Below are 19,316 nucleotides of genomic sequence, written 5' to 3' on the forward strand. Positions count from 1 at the left end.
GTCCTCAAATTTTGATAGAGCGTCCTTTTCTTGGACTAAATCTGACTTAGGCCAAATTCAGGGGTCTAATTTAAAAATTAGACAAAATGTGAGAATTCCAATTATTTCACAATCGCCAAACATATATTTAAGCACCCATTGTTGATTCAATCCGACGGTTCCTATTAAAACAAAATTTTAAACAAACATCCAACGAACAAAAACAACGGCTCCACAAAACTAGCCGTTACAATGAGTCGAAGCTAACGTAAACTTCCATACGTCTCTTCATCTTCCGACACTCGTTCAACTAAAACACAAAACCTTCTTGGTGAATAAAAAATTTGTCGATCGAAACCCTCATCATAGAAGCCGATTAACTGATCTCCAACCATCTCTTCTAATGGATTTGGGCGGAAAGAACTGCGCAACCATGACAACTCCTGCAAAAGACAAACAGAGGTCCCGAATCAAAGGTTCAGAGGTTGAAAATTCGAATCCCAATCTCTCAAGTAGAAGTCCTCTGCAGAAACAAGCGGATTCTCCAGTTGTAAAATCAGGGAAGTCAAAGAAATCTGGCCCGAAATATCCTTATCAGCTCGTTTCTCCGCGTACCAAGATTCAAGAGAGGAAATTTGTAGTGGCCAAGAAGAAATCGAAGACGGCTGCTTCAACCATTACCTGCAACTGCAAAGTCCAGACGGGTGGAGATCTCAAGAAATGCCCATGCGTTGCTTACGAGAATCTCCGGGCGTCTCAAGAGGAGTTTTTCAAGAATAGGGGTAGCGTCAAAGGAGATCCTGATTTGGATGAGTCGCAGAACAGCAAGATAGCTGATAAGGAACATGAGAACGCGAATTTAGTTGTTCAGAATTTACAAACTGCCGGGGTTTCAAATGAAAAAGCTATAGAAGTTAATGGGTCATTACCCAAAGGGTCCAGTGACTATGATCAGGAGCAATTCACAAATGAACTGGGTAAGAGGAGGAGAAACAGATCGCTAGAAGAAACCAGAATCAGTATTCCGGAAGCGGTTTCTGGAAGGGTTTTGAACTTGGTACAAGCATTTGAGAAGATTCTGTCAATTCAGAGTTCCAAGGATTCAAGGGAGAATGCAGGAGACAAGAAGCCTTCGAAGTGGGCATTTGCAGAATGGAAACCCAACGCACCTGAAACAGAAACTTCTTCATCTTCTTTCAGTCCATCAGAGCCGTTATTCACTGCAGAAAATTTGGGCCCGGATTCAAGGGTTTCCTCTTCACCGAACAGCAGCCAAGGAAGGTTAGTTAGGATCTACTAATACGCCTACAGTAGTATATTTGGTTCACTTCTATTTGATTATTACTGACTCTCATGTCTTTCCTTTCTGTTGTAAAGCTTTACTTTCACAAGCAGGACATCTGGAGAAGGGGAAGGAAGGAGAAATAGGAACAGGCGGAATGTAAGAAAATCACTGCTCCTTAATTAACAGTATTAATAATTGGTTTTCTGTAGTCATTGATCTTATCAGCTATTTATCTTTCATCACTAAACATTTGTGCATTTCAGAGCGCAGAGTCCTTAACGCCTCTTGGTGGAAGAAAGTGGAAGAAGAAGCAGCTCAAAGTGACCAGTCTACAACCGTTTCAACTGAAAACAGAGGTACTTATAATCATCAACGACCAAAAAGCCTAAGGAATTTGGTTTTAAATTGATCAAACTTGATTCTGGAGGAATTGCCAGTAATTGGGAATTCAAAGCGCAGTGGCATGTAAAGAAAGCTTCAGAGATAACTGAAATATACAACCTCCTACTCTGTCAGTCAGTTTATCTCTTTCTCTCCCAACTTTTCAGTCCCTAACCTTTATTTGATGATTTCCATTTGTTGCTGAATGGTAGTATCAACTCTCACCTTGAAACAAGTGGTGAATGGCATCTTTAGTTCTGTCCCGTTGGACCTGTTACTTTTAATTCCATCATGGCTCCATCTAGCATGAAATTATATAAATTTGCTATCAAATTTCAGCAAAGAGGGAGGTCTAAAGAAGAAGAGTTTCTCAAGAAAGTGCAAGAAATGATCATGGATGAGGAAAAACAGCGGATTCCAGTAGCACAAGGCCTCCCATGGACAACAGATGAACCAGAGGTGATGCTTTCTGTTCAGATATACTATCATATTACATTATGGAATGCTTTGGCATCTTCAGTTACTTAATACTCTAGTTGTTATGATGGCAAGACAAATGCCAATTGCGTACAGCTCTTTAGAAAGGAAAATTGCTCTTGTACTCTTTATAACATTTTCCTCTGTTATATTGTGGTTCTAGTGAAATCTTCTTCTGGAATTGGAAAAAGCAGGTAGTATATATGTTGGAGGAAACTCAAAAATTTGTATTCACAGTTTGATTGAAATTATTATCAGTTCATCCGTCTTACACTCGAATAAGAAATACTTTCCATGGATGTCAAATGTTTTTCCAGTCACTTGATGGTGATATTTCATATTTTCTTTCTGCTGTCATATTTTTTATGGTTTTGTTCCCTCAGCGATTGTTATTCAGATCTAATCCCATGTACTACATGCAAATCCTACACATGTTTTTGGTTTATATTTTGGAGTACCTTCTTATTTTTCAACCAAAAGGTCTTAGAAACATTCTGGGGATCATTCTGGAATCATTTGGAGAGAACTATTATTTATCACTTAGATCAATCTTGGTAAAATGAAATCTTGTTCCATATTCCACAAGTAGTTTTATACTCATGATTTTAGTTTATTTTAAAAGATTTATATGTTCCCAAGGGAAAAGGTCTTGGAAAATTTTGTTGTGATTGGTCCAGAGTCATTTAGACAGGTAACTTCTTTATGTTAGCCAATTAGATCGATCTAAATCCTGTAATTTCAAATATTCCTGATTGGCGTTTCTTCTCCACTGAATGATCATTGCTTCAACCACTAAGGTCAATCCTAGTATGGGTATCTAAGAATATTTGAGTTCTCAAGTTTTCGATACCATTTTGCTCAAGTAATTCTCACTTGTCATTAAGATAGGGAAATATAAAATTTTTCTGTTTACTCAATGTAAGTTGTCATTAAGATTGGGAAATATAAAGTTTTTTTGTGTCTACTGATACTTCCGTTTTCTGATTTATGAGATCACAGTGCTTGGTGAAGCCTCCAGTGAAAGAAATCACAAACCCAGTCAATTTGAAGCTTCATAGTGATCTGAGGGCAATGGAAAGAGCTGAATTTGATCACCATGTAAGTTTATAATGTTAGACATGGTCTAAAGAGTTAAGTTTCTCCTACTTTTATGGCACAGGAAGTATTGAAGGCTTAAACCTTTATTTCTTATGTTTGAAACTCTCAATTATTCATTTGTGGGTCTTAAGTCCAATGATAGCAATAACTCTGCACCAAAACTTTTTTCAGTCTATTGCTCTATTTTATGATACTTTGATATATGACTTTCACACGCAGAAATTTTCTTATCTTCAGGTTTTGGAGAAACTGAACTTCATTGAGCAGTATAAACTAGAGAGAGAAAGACAGCAGAAGGTAAGTGATAAGTAATAAAGACAAGTGAACCATGTCAGTATCATTTGCTATCATTTTACATTAATCTTTGGAACTGTTTTGTGACCTGTAGTTGGCAGAAGAACAAGAGATTAGGAGGCTGAGAAGAGAAATTGTTCCAAAGGCTCAACCCATGCCTTACTTCGATAGGCCTTTTATCCCAAAAAGGTGAGGAATTGGTCCTCAAAATGTTTTTGTGTTCCAAGCCAAGATGGCTGCCCTTGAGATGCTCTCTGGACATTTCTCTAGTCTTTCATATATCTAACTTGAAGAAAGAAGTTCTCGTTCTTACATTTTTGTCACCTTTTTGGTGGTTTTGTTTGCAGGGGTCTGAAACACCCAACTGTGCCTAAAGAGCCAAAGATTCATAATCCTCAGCACAAGAAAATCAAATGCATGGCTTGGAATGACACTAACATCTCTGCCAACCATTAGAATGGCCTTAGATGTTCAACTTCTCCTCCTCTTCAGAAAGAATATCAAATTCTTTAATCCTGTTGTCCATTTGTAAGCACTGAATGTAAGCATTTATTGAAACTGTTCGAAATAATTGCAACATTGAGCTAGTGTTGCTCCACTTGTGGTTGCCCAACTGATACTTTGTAATTAGTTTCCTTTTTATGGATGTAAAGAGTCACTTGCTGTGAGTTATGTAGATGCTCTATTATTTTTGACATGTACAACTGAACAAGGAAGTAATTGCAAAGTGAATTTTCCAAATATACTTTTCTTCTGTCTTGCTTTCCCTCATTTCTTTTTCTTCTGAGCGTACAAGAAATCGGAACATGTTCACATATTAAATGGTACAAGTTATAAGAATTGGAATGAGGATGGAGTTAGTTCGAGTAAAGATTTATTAACTGCACAAAAGCTAAGACAGCCAACAAACATGGGTCACACATCAAAGGGCAGAACCTGTTGTCTTATTGTAGCCAATCCTTACAGTCTTACAATTATTCTAAGGCCTTTGTGGACTTCAAATTCCATCAACTAATGCAGTCTTGCTACATGACAGAAGGAACACAAGCACACAATGATCTCCTTGAGATCAAACACAGATTCCCTTTCACACTGTAGGAATTAAGGCCTCAACACCCTTCAGTGCACAATTGCCATGAAAGTAATATATAAAGAGGCTCAAATGATACCTCACAATTGGGTTAAGGCCACACACAACTGTGAAAGTGATACACAGGCTCAAATGACAAAACACTGGTCACATCTTTTACAAGTAGATCTGTAGGTTAATTTGAAATTAAAATTTTATTATCAAGGCAAGTTGAGGTGCTTACCATTTGTTTCTTGGGGAGAAATCGTGTAGAGATACCCTTAATCCATGGTTCCAACCAAAAGTATGTATTTCTTCCATTCCTCTTGGAGAATTACACTTTCCTTTAAGAAGAGGTAAAACTAAGATAATGCTGTTCTTGATCCTTGATCCCCTCTTTCTCTGAACTTTTGGGGTCAAAGAAGGATAGGTTAGAGATGTATTTTGCCTTACAAATTCTACCCCAGATTGAAAGCAGTTTATTTGAAGGCACTGGCACTGGCTCTGGCTCTGTCTTTGGCAGTTTTGTATCTTTTCGGTTTTGCGGTTAACCCAAACCCACCAGTAGCTACTCTGGTTCACCCAAACCCAAATTTAAAGTAAATTGAAAATCAGCCCAACTCATCAACTATCCCAACACATTAATTAACAAGTCCATATATGAGTAAATCCGTTCTTCTGCAAATAAAATACCAATTCTGAACTTAATTCTTAAAATCAGCTAAAAAAACACACATAAGAAGTCGATTTAGAAGGAAGAACAAGTCTTCAACATTAACATGACAAAACAAAAAACAGAAAGAATCAACTGCTCACAAACAACTACTAAAGTGGAAGAATCTGTTCTGTTTCATTTTATCTTTGCTTCATTCCTTGTCTTTCATGAGGTCATGTCGAGTCACCTTCTTCAACTTGGTGACTTTCTTCACAACTCGAAATATCTTGACATCCATGGCAAGTTTTTCTTCACTTGAAGCTTGTTGGTTGAGCTGAAAGACGCATACATCACCTTCTTCCAGGTTGTTGTCCCACACAAAGTTCATCCACCCCCCATTCAGGCCAACTCCATAACTCCTCCAACCGCCATCATATTTAGTAAACCATGTCTTCAATCTTGGAGATACAACAGAGAGCATAATCTCTTTTGTGTTCGATGGGATGTGCTGTCTCACAAAAGACTGAGGAATTGTCTGTCCACACGAATAGAGAAATCAAGAGAAAGCCATGATTTGTCATACCAAATTACAAAAATCTGAGAAAGTAATCTGTCAAACACAACATTCCTAATTTCCAACTACACAGGCCCATATCATCCAATTAATGAAGGAAATCGCAGGAATTACCAAGAAGAATCTTTTGTAAACATGGGTTGGCAACATGGCAACAATGAAACTGGGGTTGCTTGTTGGGAATCTTCTAGCCAGTTCATAAGCTTTTTCTTTCTCTGCAATGGCTACTGGTCTTCTCTCTGATATAAAATATGTGGGATAGGACCTCTTTAGATTGATGACTTTATTGCCTGTGTCTGCAGATCATATATGATTCCATTAAGTGCAAGTAAATCAGAATTGAAAAACAAATCAGAATTACTTATGTCCTAGCTAGTTAAACAATCAAATTCAGAAGATATATCTACCTCTTGAGTGGCTGCCGCTGCAAATAGATTTACCTTTCTTAGAGTATGAGGAACTGGTGATTTTAGCATTATTTCTTAGTGATGGAGTGTAATCTTCTTCACTTTCTACAGGAATCATAATTCAAAAACAAATAAGAACTAACTTGAAAAAAATCCTGGTTAAACAATCAAACTTAGAAAATATGTTTAATTACCTCCTGAGTTTCTGTCTCTGCAAATAGATTTACTTCTAGTAGAGCAGGAGGAATCAATGAGTTTAGCATTCTTCCTTGGTGGTGGAGTGTAATCTTCATCATCACTTTCTATTTCAACATTACTCTTCCTTTTTCCACCTTCTAGTTCTTCCCTACTACTCTCCAGATCAATAGGGTTTGTTGTGTGGTGACTGCTCTCCTGAAAGGATTCATCACAAGAACGATCTTCACTGGAGTTCTCCATTGTCTGCAAGCTTGGTGGAATAGCTTGCTTCTCATAACCACTCTCACCATCAAACATTGACACGTTGAATGTAGAGTCCCCACCATACTCAAACATCAGTGTATCTCCATTTTTCAAACAGTGAAAGCTCACAAACTCAGACCATCCATCCTTAAAGGCCAAGTCTTCGCCCCTTTTCTGTAGCCTAATTGTAAATGCTTGACCACTCAAATTCTTAAGTGTTGCAGTGGTTGTAAACTGTTCTCTAAACTTAGAGACAATAAGTCTTGGAATAAACTTTTCAAAATATGAGAAACCCTTTTCAGATAATAACCCAGAAGAATATAGAACAAATCAAAGAAAAATGATGCAACAAGCTAGGGATTGAAGATTGGAAAGTTACCAGTTCTTGATGTGTATCAATCAAAAGCCTAGAGAAACGAATTTTTGTGGGTTCTCGGTGTTTCCAATACCAATGTGCTTTCCACCTTCTGAATTCCTTGCATGAGTAGTTCTCCATTTTTGCAGTCTAGAAACACAGAGGGAGAATTCAGAAGTTGCTACTGGATTTGTTTTCTACGTTGCGTATGAAATTATGAAGTGTGAGAGATACCTAACCTTTAGTGATGTTCAGGTGTAGTAGAACTGCAAAATCCAGCTGTTGGTGTTGCCTTGGAGATGTAGAGAAGTTTACAGCTGAGGTATGGGAATTTTTGATGGGTTAACTGTCTCAGCAAAGGTCAAGAAGCTAGTTTATCTGTATACAAAAAGGAAGATCAGACTCTTCTTGGTGATTTAGACCAAAAAACAAATCAAGCAAATCTCAAGCAATGACACCCATATGAAATTAAACCAACAGAAGTAGGAGTTGGTTTTTCTTTTTGCAGATTTTAAGTCGAGGTGTTCTCTGAAGGATCTCTAGCGGATCACATCAGAAGAGAAGATCACTAGGTGGAGAACAAAATTTTGTCCTAATTGTAAATTGAAAAGTCAAGTGAACATCACATATGGGATTTCCTATACTTCAATATGGTACAGAAGAAGTGTTCACTGTTTTCCAGGTGGGATGATGGGAGGATAAGTAACAAATTATTCATAACAAGGAATATTGGTGAGGAACAGCATACAGCAGAACAACCAGTGAAAGTCTACAAAAGACTCTAAACCAAATCAGGATAAGTAAAACTCAAAATTTCAAAGGAATTCAAAAGAGTTTGTCATAAATCAAGCAACAGTTGTTTCAGAACAGCCCAAGTTGATTTGATATAAAACAAACGCTACTCTACTTGGGAAGAATGATACCACAGGCAGAATGGATAAATTCAAGATGAGACAAGAAGTGCAAATGATGAATATACACGTGCAGCTGATTCCTCTTGTCTTCGGGTCAGCTGAGACAGGGATCACATCTCATTAACCATATCTATACATTATGGTTACAGTGGAAATATTACAAGAATGCAGTTCATGGAAGAAAGAAGCAGCAACTTCACAGATTTGAAAGCTAGCCAACAGTCTTACAAATGAATTTCCACTGCCAAATCAAGGCTTAAGCAAAGAGAAAGGACAAACAATACATCAAATGGACAAGACCTGGAGATGGTAGAATCAAAGATTAATGTTGATGGAGCTTCTAAAACTAATTTCTTCAAAGACTTTTCAGGCAGGATATGGAGGTGTTGCGTGATGTTCTAAGGGAAGGATGATCTTCTACTTTGCTCAACCTTGTGGGAACCAACAAACTTTAATAGCAGAAACAATGGCTAATTAAAATCAGGAAGTGCAAATGCTTGCAACTGATGTCTCTACTCTTCAGGTCAGCTGAAAACGATATGCATACATTATGGTTACAGTGGAAATACTACAACAATGCAGCTCATGCATGGAAGAAAGAAGCAGCAACTTCACAGATTTGAAAGCTAGCCAACAGTCTTACAAAAGAATCTCCACTGCCAAATCAAGGCTTAAACAAAGAGAAAGAACAAACAATACCTCAAATGGACAAGAACTGGAGATGGTAGAATCAAGATTAATGTTGATGGAGCTTCTAAAACTAATTTCTTCAAAGACTTTTCAGGCAGGTTATGGAGGTGTTGCGCAATGTTCTAAGGGAAGGATGATCTTCTGCTTTGCTCAATCTTGTGGGAACCAACAAACTTTAATAGCAGAAACAATGGCTAAAGCTGAAACATCACAAGTACCATGGAGACAATGCCACTGTGATTAACATTCTCAAAGCTGAAACGTCACAAGTACCATGGAGAATGAAACATATCATTTCAGACATTTTAGATATCTTATGTCCTCTTTTTCATCTTCAACAATTCATCATGTACATAGAGAAGGCACTTTGTTGCTGATCATTTAGCTTCTGCAGCAGCTTCTGGACTTAGTCTTTTTAGTCTCTCTCGTCCTCCAACACCCCAAACCAAAAAAAGAAAAAGAAAGAGCGTTTAAGGTTAAAGCTCAATAAATTAGTGTTTCCATCAAACAAGAAAAAAGAAAAGAGAGACTATAAATAGTCGTTATTTATTCCCATGCAGTTTATAGGAAAGACTTTATCATGGGGGGGTTGGGGGGAAGACCTCTAAGAAGCCTTTAAATTAACGTTCCACTAAATTCACTTGAGCTACATTTTTTTTCTTCTTTTCTTTCTAAGTAATTTTCATTTAGACTCTTTAGGTTTTAGGATCTTACTTGTGTGTGGTGCATCTAACGTGGTGATGTCTGTGGTGGTCACTGTTATGCATACCAAGTCGATCCTATTAAATTCTAACTGTTCAAAACATGGTTAGGTTCATTTGAAAGAAAAACTGATTTTCTTTCACTTAAGTTGATTAAATGTGCATATGGTATCGAAACCTTGTGGATGTAAAAATCCCCGTTGGGAGACTCACCCACCACAACCAGGTGTGCGACCCGGGTCGAACACCGGATTAGTCAAGGCAAAGCCTTGGAACCGAGGTTTGCAACCAAAAAAAAAAAAATGTGCATATGGTATTTTGTATGTTTCAAATTTAATTTGAAATCCACGTAGTGTGCATCTAATGGTGAGCACCATAGACATCCTCCCTTAATGTTAATAGGCTAAGGTTGAGATTTTTCATTTTAGGATTTTTTGAAGAATTATTTCACCCTTTTTTATGTTAATCTAGGTGTAGGGCTCAAGCAATATTGTGATAATCTTATTTTTCTAGATAAAGAATGCTGCAGGAGAACATATTCTTTTCACATTTATATATCCAAATAAAGCAAATGTTATAGTTCTCCATCATAATTTGAAATCCCTTTAACTTTGATAACGAAAGCTAACAGAAATTTTAATTGAGAAATTAAGTAATTAATTGGCATTACCAAAACTTACTTGTTATAAACCAGGATTAGAAAGGTTCAAAAATAGAGTGTAAAGAATAAGGCACTGGTTCTGTAATTTTCACTGTTATTTCTTGAATAAGCACCAGCTATTTGTTTCATAATAAGAAAAATAGATTACTTCTTACAAAGATCAGATGAGGACATTCATAACTTGAGGGACCATCTTTACATCACATTCCATAAGTGAATAAATTAATACTCAAGAGTGTTCAGACTTCTTAGTTGGTTTCATCAACTTCACCAGACACCCACAGAAAAAACCCACCTTTCTGTGGGTTGTCTCTACCCTTGCAAGGGCAACTAATGAATGAAGATTCTATAATTCTCATTGTTCTTAATTTATCATATAAAAAATGCTACTTGTATCTCCTGGAACACTTATTTCCTTGCAAAAAAGCTTACTTCTATAAGCTTTGTAACATCAGATGCTCCATCATTTCAATTATGGACTTGAAAGCTACAATGCCTTATGGTCAAAATTTTACTATGTAAAGCACCTTCAAATATTATTGACGGGGAAGAACAATTATACATACCAATACCAGTAAGGAAAGTAGAAGTTAGCCTCTTTATTAAAAGGTGTTGGGCATTGTTTACTGTGTCAACCCTTTAGTGGTGGTAAATTTTATATACTCTTTCATCCTTCATGGGTTTATTACTGTATTCATTTCCTTAGATTCTCCCTATAAACAAATAAATAAAACCTAGACAAGTATTTATTATATATAAGAGTTTTTTCACAGGTCAACCTACGTTAATGGGGTGAAATGCTAGACACTCCACTTTAGTCCAAATATTACAAGTGACCCACCTCAAAATTACAAGTTATCCACCATTAACAATCTAGGCTTGATTTTGTCGAGTCATTCAAAATTTGAAAGTCAAATAGCCATAATGCCCTTAGGGGTAGCGTAATGACTGAATTACCTTCTCTTACCTAACCCTTAGTTGGGTGATCCCTTCACCCATCTTCTTCTTACATTTCACTAGAAACAGCCCATCATTGCTGGAAGCCACCACACTTCATTCCCCTGCCGGTGACCACTGCCCCCGCCACTTCCCTCCTCCTTTGTCGAAATTCACCCACCAGCACTAGCTAAAAACCACCCAACAAAATGAATAAAATCCTTTAAATCTTCCACCACGTCTTTCTCTTTGTCTCTTTTTAGACGATGGAAACCCATGTTCTTGAACTGAGGATTCATCTTCAACCTCCAATAACCTTTGCCCTTGTTATCGTCAACCCATATTACATACGAAGTTGATCTCTCAGAATCTAGAATTGATGATCGCTTCAAATGACAACGCATCCTGAACCGCTTTGGTTCATCCAAATCCAATTCATTACTTCAGGTGCACTCGAACTTATCCCAATTTGTTTTTAGATTATGGGATGTTTGTATTGGTTTCGGGTCAAGGTTGGTGGGTTTTCGATCAAAGATCTGTTCAGTTCTATAATTATTTGATTTCTACCCCAATGGTCTATTCCCCAAGCTTGATTTATTTTGCAAGTTTTTTGATCACCAAAATTGACATGACGACAAATCCTTTACATATGAGACTTCTTAAGACTTATCTACCTCTACCTATGAGGTTTCCACTATTGCGCTAGAAGCACATCTAGAATACTGAAGGTGTACGAATTGAATTGAAACCAAGTTGGTTTGGAATTGAATTGAAACCAAGTTGGTTTGGAATTGAATCTAGAACAACTCAATTCTTAGATTTCGAATTTGAATTTTTGATTGCACCATCATTGCTTATAATCGAATCCTATGCATACCAAATAACCCAAATTTGTCCTTGCATGTTTCATAAGAGGCTTTGATCCGAACTCTTACATAATTAATTGATTATCTAATTGCACCATCATTGCTTATAATCGAACACAAACAACAGCTAGGAATATACGGTTCGAGTTGGGTTGGACCAATGGATTGAGTTCAGTTCGGTTTAGATCAGTTTGAGAACCATTACCAGCCCATTTCAGCCCTTCATATCACTTTGGGCCTTGGGTCTTGGTAATGGGCCTGAGGGCATAACACGCTAAAAAAATGCTCATAAATCTTATGGGCCAAAGGTAGGTCAAATAAATCAGTTGATACTGGATTGCTTTTGTTTAATGAGCCACTTCGGTTCAGGTTATCTGACCATTGTTAGGTTAAATTGAACCGGCTAAAACAGTTTGGTTTTTAAGCGATATTTGAAGAGATGGGGGAAAGGATATTGGTCAAAGATGGATGCGGATCTTCGATTTGGTGGATGTGGATCTGGACCAATATTAGGTCCATTTTCTTGTAGATGTGTGACAAATGTCCCAACATCACATCAAATGGTAGAAATTCATTTACATGTCACATCAATCAATTGACTGATGTGACCTGTAAATGGATTTTCACCATTTGATGTGATACTAGAACACTTGTCACACATCTACAAGGAAATGGATGGTCCATTTCGACAAGGAAATGAACCTGATAAATTTCCGATAGATTTTATACAGGCTGCACTCTCTTCGGTCATTCTGTGAACTGGGTATGCACCTTAATTTTAAAAGAAACTTAGCTTTTTCCCAATCCCTTTCCCCTATCTTCAAATTTAGTAGAAAAAAATAAAGCATTTATGTGCTAACTACTAATTAACTAAAAAACAAACCAGAACAATAGAAAGGAATCAAAAGGTTAACTAAATATATTGAAAAAAATCCAGACCAGTCCATATCAGTAGGGAAAAGAAAAAAAAATCCAACCTTCTTGAGAGCGTCTTGGTGATCAGGGTTAAAGCAATTTCGAAGGCATGCTTCATTGGAGATTGTTTTTTGGAGGCAATATCTGGTTTCCTTTTTTGACCAAAATAAACGTTTGGTTTCCTTCGTGTGGTTGTTTCGGGCGTTTTGGAGCCGACGAATGGCACCGCGGGGGGGGGGGGTAGGGGGTTTGAAAGTATATGGCTAATGTGGAGGTTGTTAGTCAAGTGCATTATGGGTCATCTAAAAAAATATACCATAAGTAAATTGAAGTTTTAATTTTATATGATAGTATGATAGTAAATGATAATGCCAAACATTAAGAAAGGGAAATCTGTGTCCCCTGTATTTACAGTCTATTTATTCTTATTCCCCTAACTTATGTTGATTTTATTTACTTGTTTTTTATATTTTAATCATTTTCTCCTTTGGTAGGAATTTATGGTTGGATGTATTTTTTTTTCTTTAGAAATGCATTAAATGCGATCAGAAATTTTTACTTATTTTTCTTATTTACTTATCTTTCTCCCCCTTTTATAAAATATCATCTATGGAAAAATGAAAATATAAGGAAATTTTATAAAATAAGGGGAAAAGGAAAATAATAAAAAACAAAAACACATTTAGGCACATATATTACATTCTTATATAAAAAGGGAAAAGAAAGAAAAAGAAATTGTTAAAAGTTTACTTTAATCGACTGAAAAGACAAAAGAGGGTGGATCATTTTAAAATATCAAAGAGGAGGAGAAAGAGAAGTAAATTTTTTTTTTAATGAATGAATGAATGAAGTAAAACTTTAGAAAGGGAAATAAAAGTACATAGAACCCAAGGGGTGGCTAGTAAAAAAATCAATAGCTCTAAGTAGGAGAACAGAGTTCAAATCCACTTGGGGCCAAGAACATAGCCTTGCCTTAGGGCTGTCTAGTTATTTGAGTTTGAAGATTTAAAAAATTTAGAAATTTCAAATATATAGATTTATGGTTCATAAAATTAACTGTTTAGTTAGTTTGAATTTTTAGAATGAAATTTATAGATTCATCATAGAAAAACATTTATAGAGTCATGGTTCAAATGTTTAACACTTTTATAGTAGAGATGAAATCTTTGAATTTCAAGTCCGGATCAGCACCCTATCAAGTGAGTACTCTGTGCTCCTTGACGACTTTTCTAGCACAAAACATGTGGGGTCCACAGGTTAAAAACAATAAAACATAAAAAAAAAAAAAAGCATTCAACCCTTGTGGGCCCCCACATGTTTTGTGGTGGAAAAGCCGTTGGGGAACACAGACAGGGTTCTAATCCGTTTCCTGAATTTCACCTTATACCCATAAACCTACAGATTCATGTTTTTAGTGTAAAAAGGTGATTTCTAGATTTCATGAATCTAGATATTCACACAACCAACAGGGTATAAATCTTCAATTTATGAATATAGAGATTTGAAATCTATATAATGTTATACTATACCTCCATTGCCAAATATATAAAATTTTTTGTCATAAAAGAAAGTAAATAGTAGGAAGATAGAGAAATTTTGTAAAAATTAAGGAAAGAGAAAATAAAAAAAATGATACGCTAATTTTCCAATCTTATTTTAATTTATGTTTATGCCACGTCAGCATTTGTTATTACATCTCAGCAAAAGCCAAACGTAAACCATCTGTAACGGCGACTCTGAACCATTTGTATATTACATTACATCTCAGCGTATACTAATTCGTCTTCTAAAGGCGACTCTGAACCAACTTCTTCCATTCTGAACTCCAAACCATCTTCTTCCTTTTTCTCCAATTCAGAATCCATTCTGTAACGATTAACTATTTCGTTCTCCTGAGTTTCATAGCTTCGGGAGATCGAATGGTGCTCTCAATTTGGTCGATCTATCGTTTATTGAATTGGATTTAAGGAGAAGGGGTTTGAAGATGGGATGCTGTCAAAGTACAAGTGCTGATTCCAGCGCGAATCGAATTGCCCGATGGCGACTCACTGGCATCGTCGCTCTACGAGACGCCAAATTGAAGGTTGCTTCGTTTTTCTTTTTGATCCTCTCTCTATGAATTAGTAGTTGTTTGTCATATAGGTTTCTGTTGTTTCATCATCATTACCGAAATTTTTAAATGTTTTTATTACGTCTTCATATCGAAGAAATGAAATTTTACAATTGAAGTGAATCAGAACCAAAATCATGGTGGGCTTCGTTGGAGAGGATGTGTTGCCCGTAGAATTAGAGTGGCAAAATTGAAATGAAAAGGAGGTTTTACAGTGTTGCCTAATCAACATATTTTTTAACAAAATAACAAAGTAAAGTATAAGACTGATTGAAATAGCCAATGTTGCATGGAACTAAACGATGGAAAAAAATATGTCAAATGGGTCTATTTTGATAAGTTTGACTGACAAGTTTCGGAAGTACTGAGGGGCTTAGAAGTTTCATTAGTAGGCGACAAGATCATGTAAGGGTAACTCAGACTGCTTCACCATGGACAAAGAAGACCAATGAATTCCGCAGTAGGAAGGAGCAATGTGGTTAAAATCAGAAGCAATAGAAAATCAACAGGATGGCCATATGCATTGGTTAAAGTTATCAAAACAGATGTGAGTATTTATTACTCAAGAGCAGTTATGGATCAAATAGTGAGAAGTGGTGGACACAGGTTGTATGTTTGATCTGAAGTGGATAGGATCTGGCTTAAGTGAATTGAGTTTTTTGGTACTCTTTTTGTATGTTTTGTGAATAGAAGATAGTTCTCAAAGTGATGTAGTATGGGGTCCTACATTAGAAAGACGTAAAAATTAAGAGTAAAGGAAGACAAACCAAACGGGTGAGAAATATGCAAAACAAACTATTGATGCCCCTATGTCGCTACCGAAGCATCTATAATTTAACTTCTAACTCTTATGAATTCTTCTTATCATTCGTAAAGCCTATGATCATAACTACTTACTTTTTTAAGGGGTGTGCCTTCACGAAATGGTTGGCTGACCATAGTTGTAGCCTGAGGTCAAGGTTTTGAAACAACCTCTCAGCAAAAATTGCTAGGGTAAGGCTGCATAGGAAAACTATCCCGTTGGGCTCTGCTTGTGTGGAGGCCTTCAGCATTGGGTTCGCTCTTTAATGTTTCTGCTTGTCATCATTTTGATCCAATTGTTTGTGCTACTATGCCCATGATACATTGTTCTTTTCTATGTTTTTTCTCTCTCCACCCTGATCATTGGTATACATGAACATGCATGTGTATGCCAATTTCGAGAGAACGTCTGTATTGGAGAAACTTATGAACATACAGATTTGAATTAGCAAGTTTTTTTTTATTTGTTTTACTTATATGTTCGTTTAACCTCGAGATGCCATGAGGAGGATGAAAGTAGGCACGGCACCAAGCCCAGGTGAGGTACCAATAGAAGAGTGTAAGAGCTGAGTATTTTGTAGTTTAACTTGCCTAAACAAGTTGTTTAATAATATTTTGAGAAAAAAAGAAAATGCATATGAATGGATTAGAAACACTGTGGTTCTGATATACAAAATTAAAGGTAATATTCAGATTTGCAATAACCATAGAGGAATAAATGAATGAGTCATAGTATGAAATTATGGGAGACGGTTTTGAAACCAGTATGAGATAAGAAACTACTATTTTAAAGAACCAGTTTTGTGTTAGGAAGCACAATGTAAGCTATTTATTTACTACCATAGAAACTCATGAAAGGATCTAGGGTGTTGCAAAAGGATCTCCATATGGTATTTATTAAATTGGAAAATTCTTATCATAGAAACCCCAAAGAGTTTGGTGGCAAGGGAGAAGAGAGTGCTTTAGGTAAATATGTTGGCATAATTAAGTATATTTATGACGGTGTATTAACTAATGTAAGAACTTTGGGGTTAGTGAATCCACAGTTACTACTGTTCTCATCACTTAGGCTTTACAAAGTGGTAGAGAGGTTAAAAAAGCAAGAACACTAATAAGGCAAGCAAGTTGACCAAGGCGGTAGGATGGCTAGGCAATACCTTCACAACTACGATTACAATTGGGTTACATCAGGGATCAGCTTTAAGCTCATTATTTGTTTGTGCTTGTCATGGATGATTTAACTAGAGAGACTCAAGATGCTTGGTGTATTCTTTTTGTGGATGATATTGTTTCGGTGGGTGAGAGAAAAATAGTGATCAACCTTCAAATCAAAATTCTTAAGATAAGTGATGGAGGCGAGGATGTCCATGTGGTTCTATTTGGCTTTGGAATACTTCTTTTAGCCCATGGGTGGGTCTAGTCATTAGGCTTCTTATTTTTGGGTTTATTGATGTAACATGTCTAATTTATAAGCCCATGAAGTGGGGGCAACGCCAGTATGCGGGATTAGTAGTTTATTTCGGTATATAAGTCAGTATTGGGGTTAGATTAGGATACTTAATTATTTGATAGAATTCTGTTGAACTCCTAATTGAACTCTTTTAACTCAAAATAGAAACAAGCCAAGACTATAAAATAGAATACTAATTTAAATAAGTCATTATTTTTCAGACCTTTACGTGGATTAGGACCCTAAATTATGGGCCATTTAATGACTTAAAGACTCATTTGAATTACTGAAATACCCCTTGGATTTGGCATGATCACAAAACTGCCACTGAAATTACTAACATTAATTAAGAAAATTAGGTATTTAAAAAAACATCAATGACTTGAAGTGCTACAGGGCAGCAGGTCTAGCTGCCAGGCAGTAAGCCTAGGGGCTTCACGTCAACTTCTAAGGATAGGGTAGCAAGTCTGAGGGCCCTAATTAGGTGCCAGATCTGCATCAGTAAAATCAAAACAGATTTCTATCAAATAATTAAGTATCCAAAATGTTCATCTCCAATTTTTTTTAAAAATTTTTTCTGGAAAAGATAAAAAATTAAGTATCCTAAACACAAGAGAATACTCGAACTAAGAAGCTTTATTAAGATGTTCGAGTATTCTCTTGTGTTTTGTTGCTGCAACCGTGTTTGTTCAATTTAGAAGGTCCAAGATTGAAGAACAAGTAGCATCTGTGAAGTCAAACCTAGCTTCTTGCTTTGGTTGAAAGAATGGCAGCTTCTACAAGGCACCTCGCCAGGTATTTGGCAGTCTACTCTCCATTATCCTTTACCATATCACCCTTTTTAATTTTTCTTGAACTTTCAAACCTCCTAAGATGCCCAAAATTCAAGGTTGGATCTATCACTCTAACCCTAAAAACCCTAGAATTTTGCCCCCCCCCAAAAAAAAAAATCACAAACATTAATTTAGAAATATTTTGTAGACTATTATTCTATTAAAACAAAATCAACAATAACAATAAGCCTTGTCCCAACTAAATGGGGTCGGCTACATGGATTCTTGCCTTCCAATCAGTTTTGTTTGAGGCAATGCTAGATACAAGCCCTAAGCTATGCATATCCTTTCTCACTACTTGTCTTGAGGTAATCTTAGGTTTACCCCTAGCTCTTTTAGTCACTTCAATCTGGATTATATCAATTCTCTGTACAGGGTCATTTATAGGTCTCCGTTGAACATGGCCGTGCCACCTCAAACAACTTTCTCGAAACTTATCACTTATGGGAGCAACTCCCAAACCAACTCTAATTTGATCATTCCTAGTTTTGCCACTCATCCATCTTAGCATCCTCATTTCTGCTACACTGAGTTTATCTATATGTTTATTTTTAATAGCCTAACACTCTGCGTTGTACATCATAGTTGGTCACACAATGGTCCTATAAAATTCTCCTTTAAGTTTTAATGAAATACGCCGATCACACAAGACCTTGGACGCACCTCTCCACTTCATCCACCCAATTTTAATAAATATCATCCTCTATATCACCTCTTTTATTTATGATTGAACCTAAGTACCTAAAACAATCACTCTGAGGAATATCCTTATTGTCAAGTATCACCATCTCATTGTCAGCCAGATCATAACTAAGTTACAAACTAGATACTCTGTCTTCATTCTACTTAGTTTAAAGCCTCTTGATTACAAAGCTGCTCTCCATGATTCTAATTTGGTATTAATCCCCACTTGAGTCTCATCAATCAACACAATATCATCAGCAAACAACATACACTAGGGGACGTCATCTTAAATGTCTTTGGTTAATTCATCCAATACAAGTGCAAATCATTTCTTTCAATTCCAGATCTAAACCTAGCCTGGCCGAACCCTGAAACCCCTCCTCAATTAGCCCTTGACTTCCCTAATCATAACGCCAAGGTTTGGAACCCAAATCAGCTTTAATGGTAAGGTGTTTGGTGCATTATTAGCTGCTGTCCACTGTGTTTTGACCTAGAACAGCAAGGTATTGACCCCTCGATTGCCTGTTGGTTCTTAGAAAAGATCCTATTGCTGGCCTTGTATTCCAGGGTTACATCACATTCCCTTTAAGTTTCAACCTATTCTAACACCTATAGACCCCAGTTCCCCATCTCTAAAATACTGACCCCATATCTCTAAGTTCCACTCATGGCTAAGTATCCTTGATGCCTTGGACATTATCTAGAGTGCATTACTTTTAACCATATAACCCTACTAAAAA

The 19,316-nt window shown here is 36.5% G+C and overlaps 3 protein-coding genes across 6 annotated transcripts in view; 2 read left to right on the top strand and 1 right to left on the bottom strand.

The window, feature by feature from the left end:
• Positions 1–278: 278 nt before the first annotated feature.
• Positions 279–4,522, top strand: LOC149006555 (microtubule-destabilizing protein 60-like). The gene is made up of 8 exons (XM_089167495.1): positions 279–1,260; positions 1,357–1,420; positions 1,528–1,620; positions 1,985–2,104; positions 3,122–3,220; positions 3,458–3,517; positions 3,609–3,703; positions 3,862–4,522. Exons 1-8 carry the CDS (start codon positions 383–385, stop codon positions 3,968–3,970), a joined length of 1,518 nt encoding a protein of 505 aa, XP_089023621.1. The 5' UTR covers positions 279–382; the 3' UTR covers positions 3,971–4,522.
• Positions 4,523–5,449: 927 nt separating this feature from the next.
• On the bottom strand, positions 5,450–7,156 carry LOC149006556 (B3 domain-containing protein REM16-like). Its single transcript, XM_089165478.1, has 5 exons — positions 7,040–7,156; positions 6,414–6,933; positions 6,253–6,324; positions 5,927–6,108; positions 5,450–5,773 (listed from the first exon to the last, which is right to left on the bottom strand). Exons 1-5 carry the CDS (start codon positions 7,154–7,156, stop codon positions 5,450–5,452), a joined length of 1,215 nt encoding a protein of 404 aa, XP_089021604.1.
• Positions 7,157–14,433: 7,277 nt separating this feature from the next.
• The window catches only part of LOC149006557 (Leucine-rich repeat (LRR) family protein), a 50,084-nt gene continuing 45,201 nt past the window's right edge, over positions 14,434–19,316 (top strand). For all 4 annotated transcript variants that reach the window (XM_089167541.1, XM_089167539.1, XM_089167543.1 and 1 more), the window contains exon 1: positions 14,434–14,781. In XM_089167541.1, coding sequence (XP_089023667.1) covers positions 14,683–14,781 — 99 coding nt within the window. In that variant the 5' untranslated portion in view covers positions 14,434–14,682. The remainder of the gene's footprint in view (positions 14,782–19,316) is intronic.

This window comes from Hakea prostrata, chromosome 8 (genome assembly GCF_041222555.1).
Source record: "Hakea prostrata isolate BN-2017 chromosome 8, UWA_Hpros_2, whole genome shotgun sequence".
NCBI classification, from domain to species: domain Eukaryota; kingdom Viridiplantae; phylum Streptophyta; class Magnoliopsida; order Proteales; family Proteaceae; genus Hakea; species Hakea prostrata.

Excerpts from the sequence above, each read along its gene's own strand:
- LOC149006555 (XM_089167495.1), top strand. The coding sequence starts at position 383 with ATGGATTTGGGCGGAAAGAACTGCGCAACCATGACAACTCCTGCAAAA. Across the intron at positions 2,105-3,121 it reads GGACAACAGATGAACCAGAG|TGCTTGGTGAAGCCTCCAGT; the intron begins GTGATGCTTTCT and ends ATGAGATCACAG. Across the intron at positions 3,221-3,457 it reads GAGCTGAATTTGATCACCAT|GTTTTGGAGAAACTGAACTT; the intron begins GTAAGTTTATAA and ends TCTTATCTTCAG.
- LOC149006556 (XM_089165478.1), bottom strand. The coding sequence starts at position 7,156 with ATGGAGAACTACTCATGCAAGGAATTCAGAAGGTGGAAAGCACATTGG. Across the intron at positions 6,934-7,039 it reads TTGATACACATCAAGAACTG|TTTATTCCAAGACTTATTGT; the intron begins GTAACTTTCCAA and ends TATTTTGAAAAG. Across the intron at positions 6,325-6,413 it reads CAGAGACAGAAACTCAGGAG|AAAGTGAAGAAGATTACACT; the intron begins GTAATTAAACAT and ends TGATTCCTGTAG.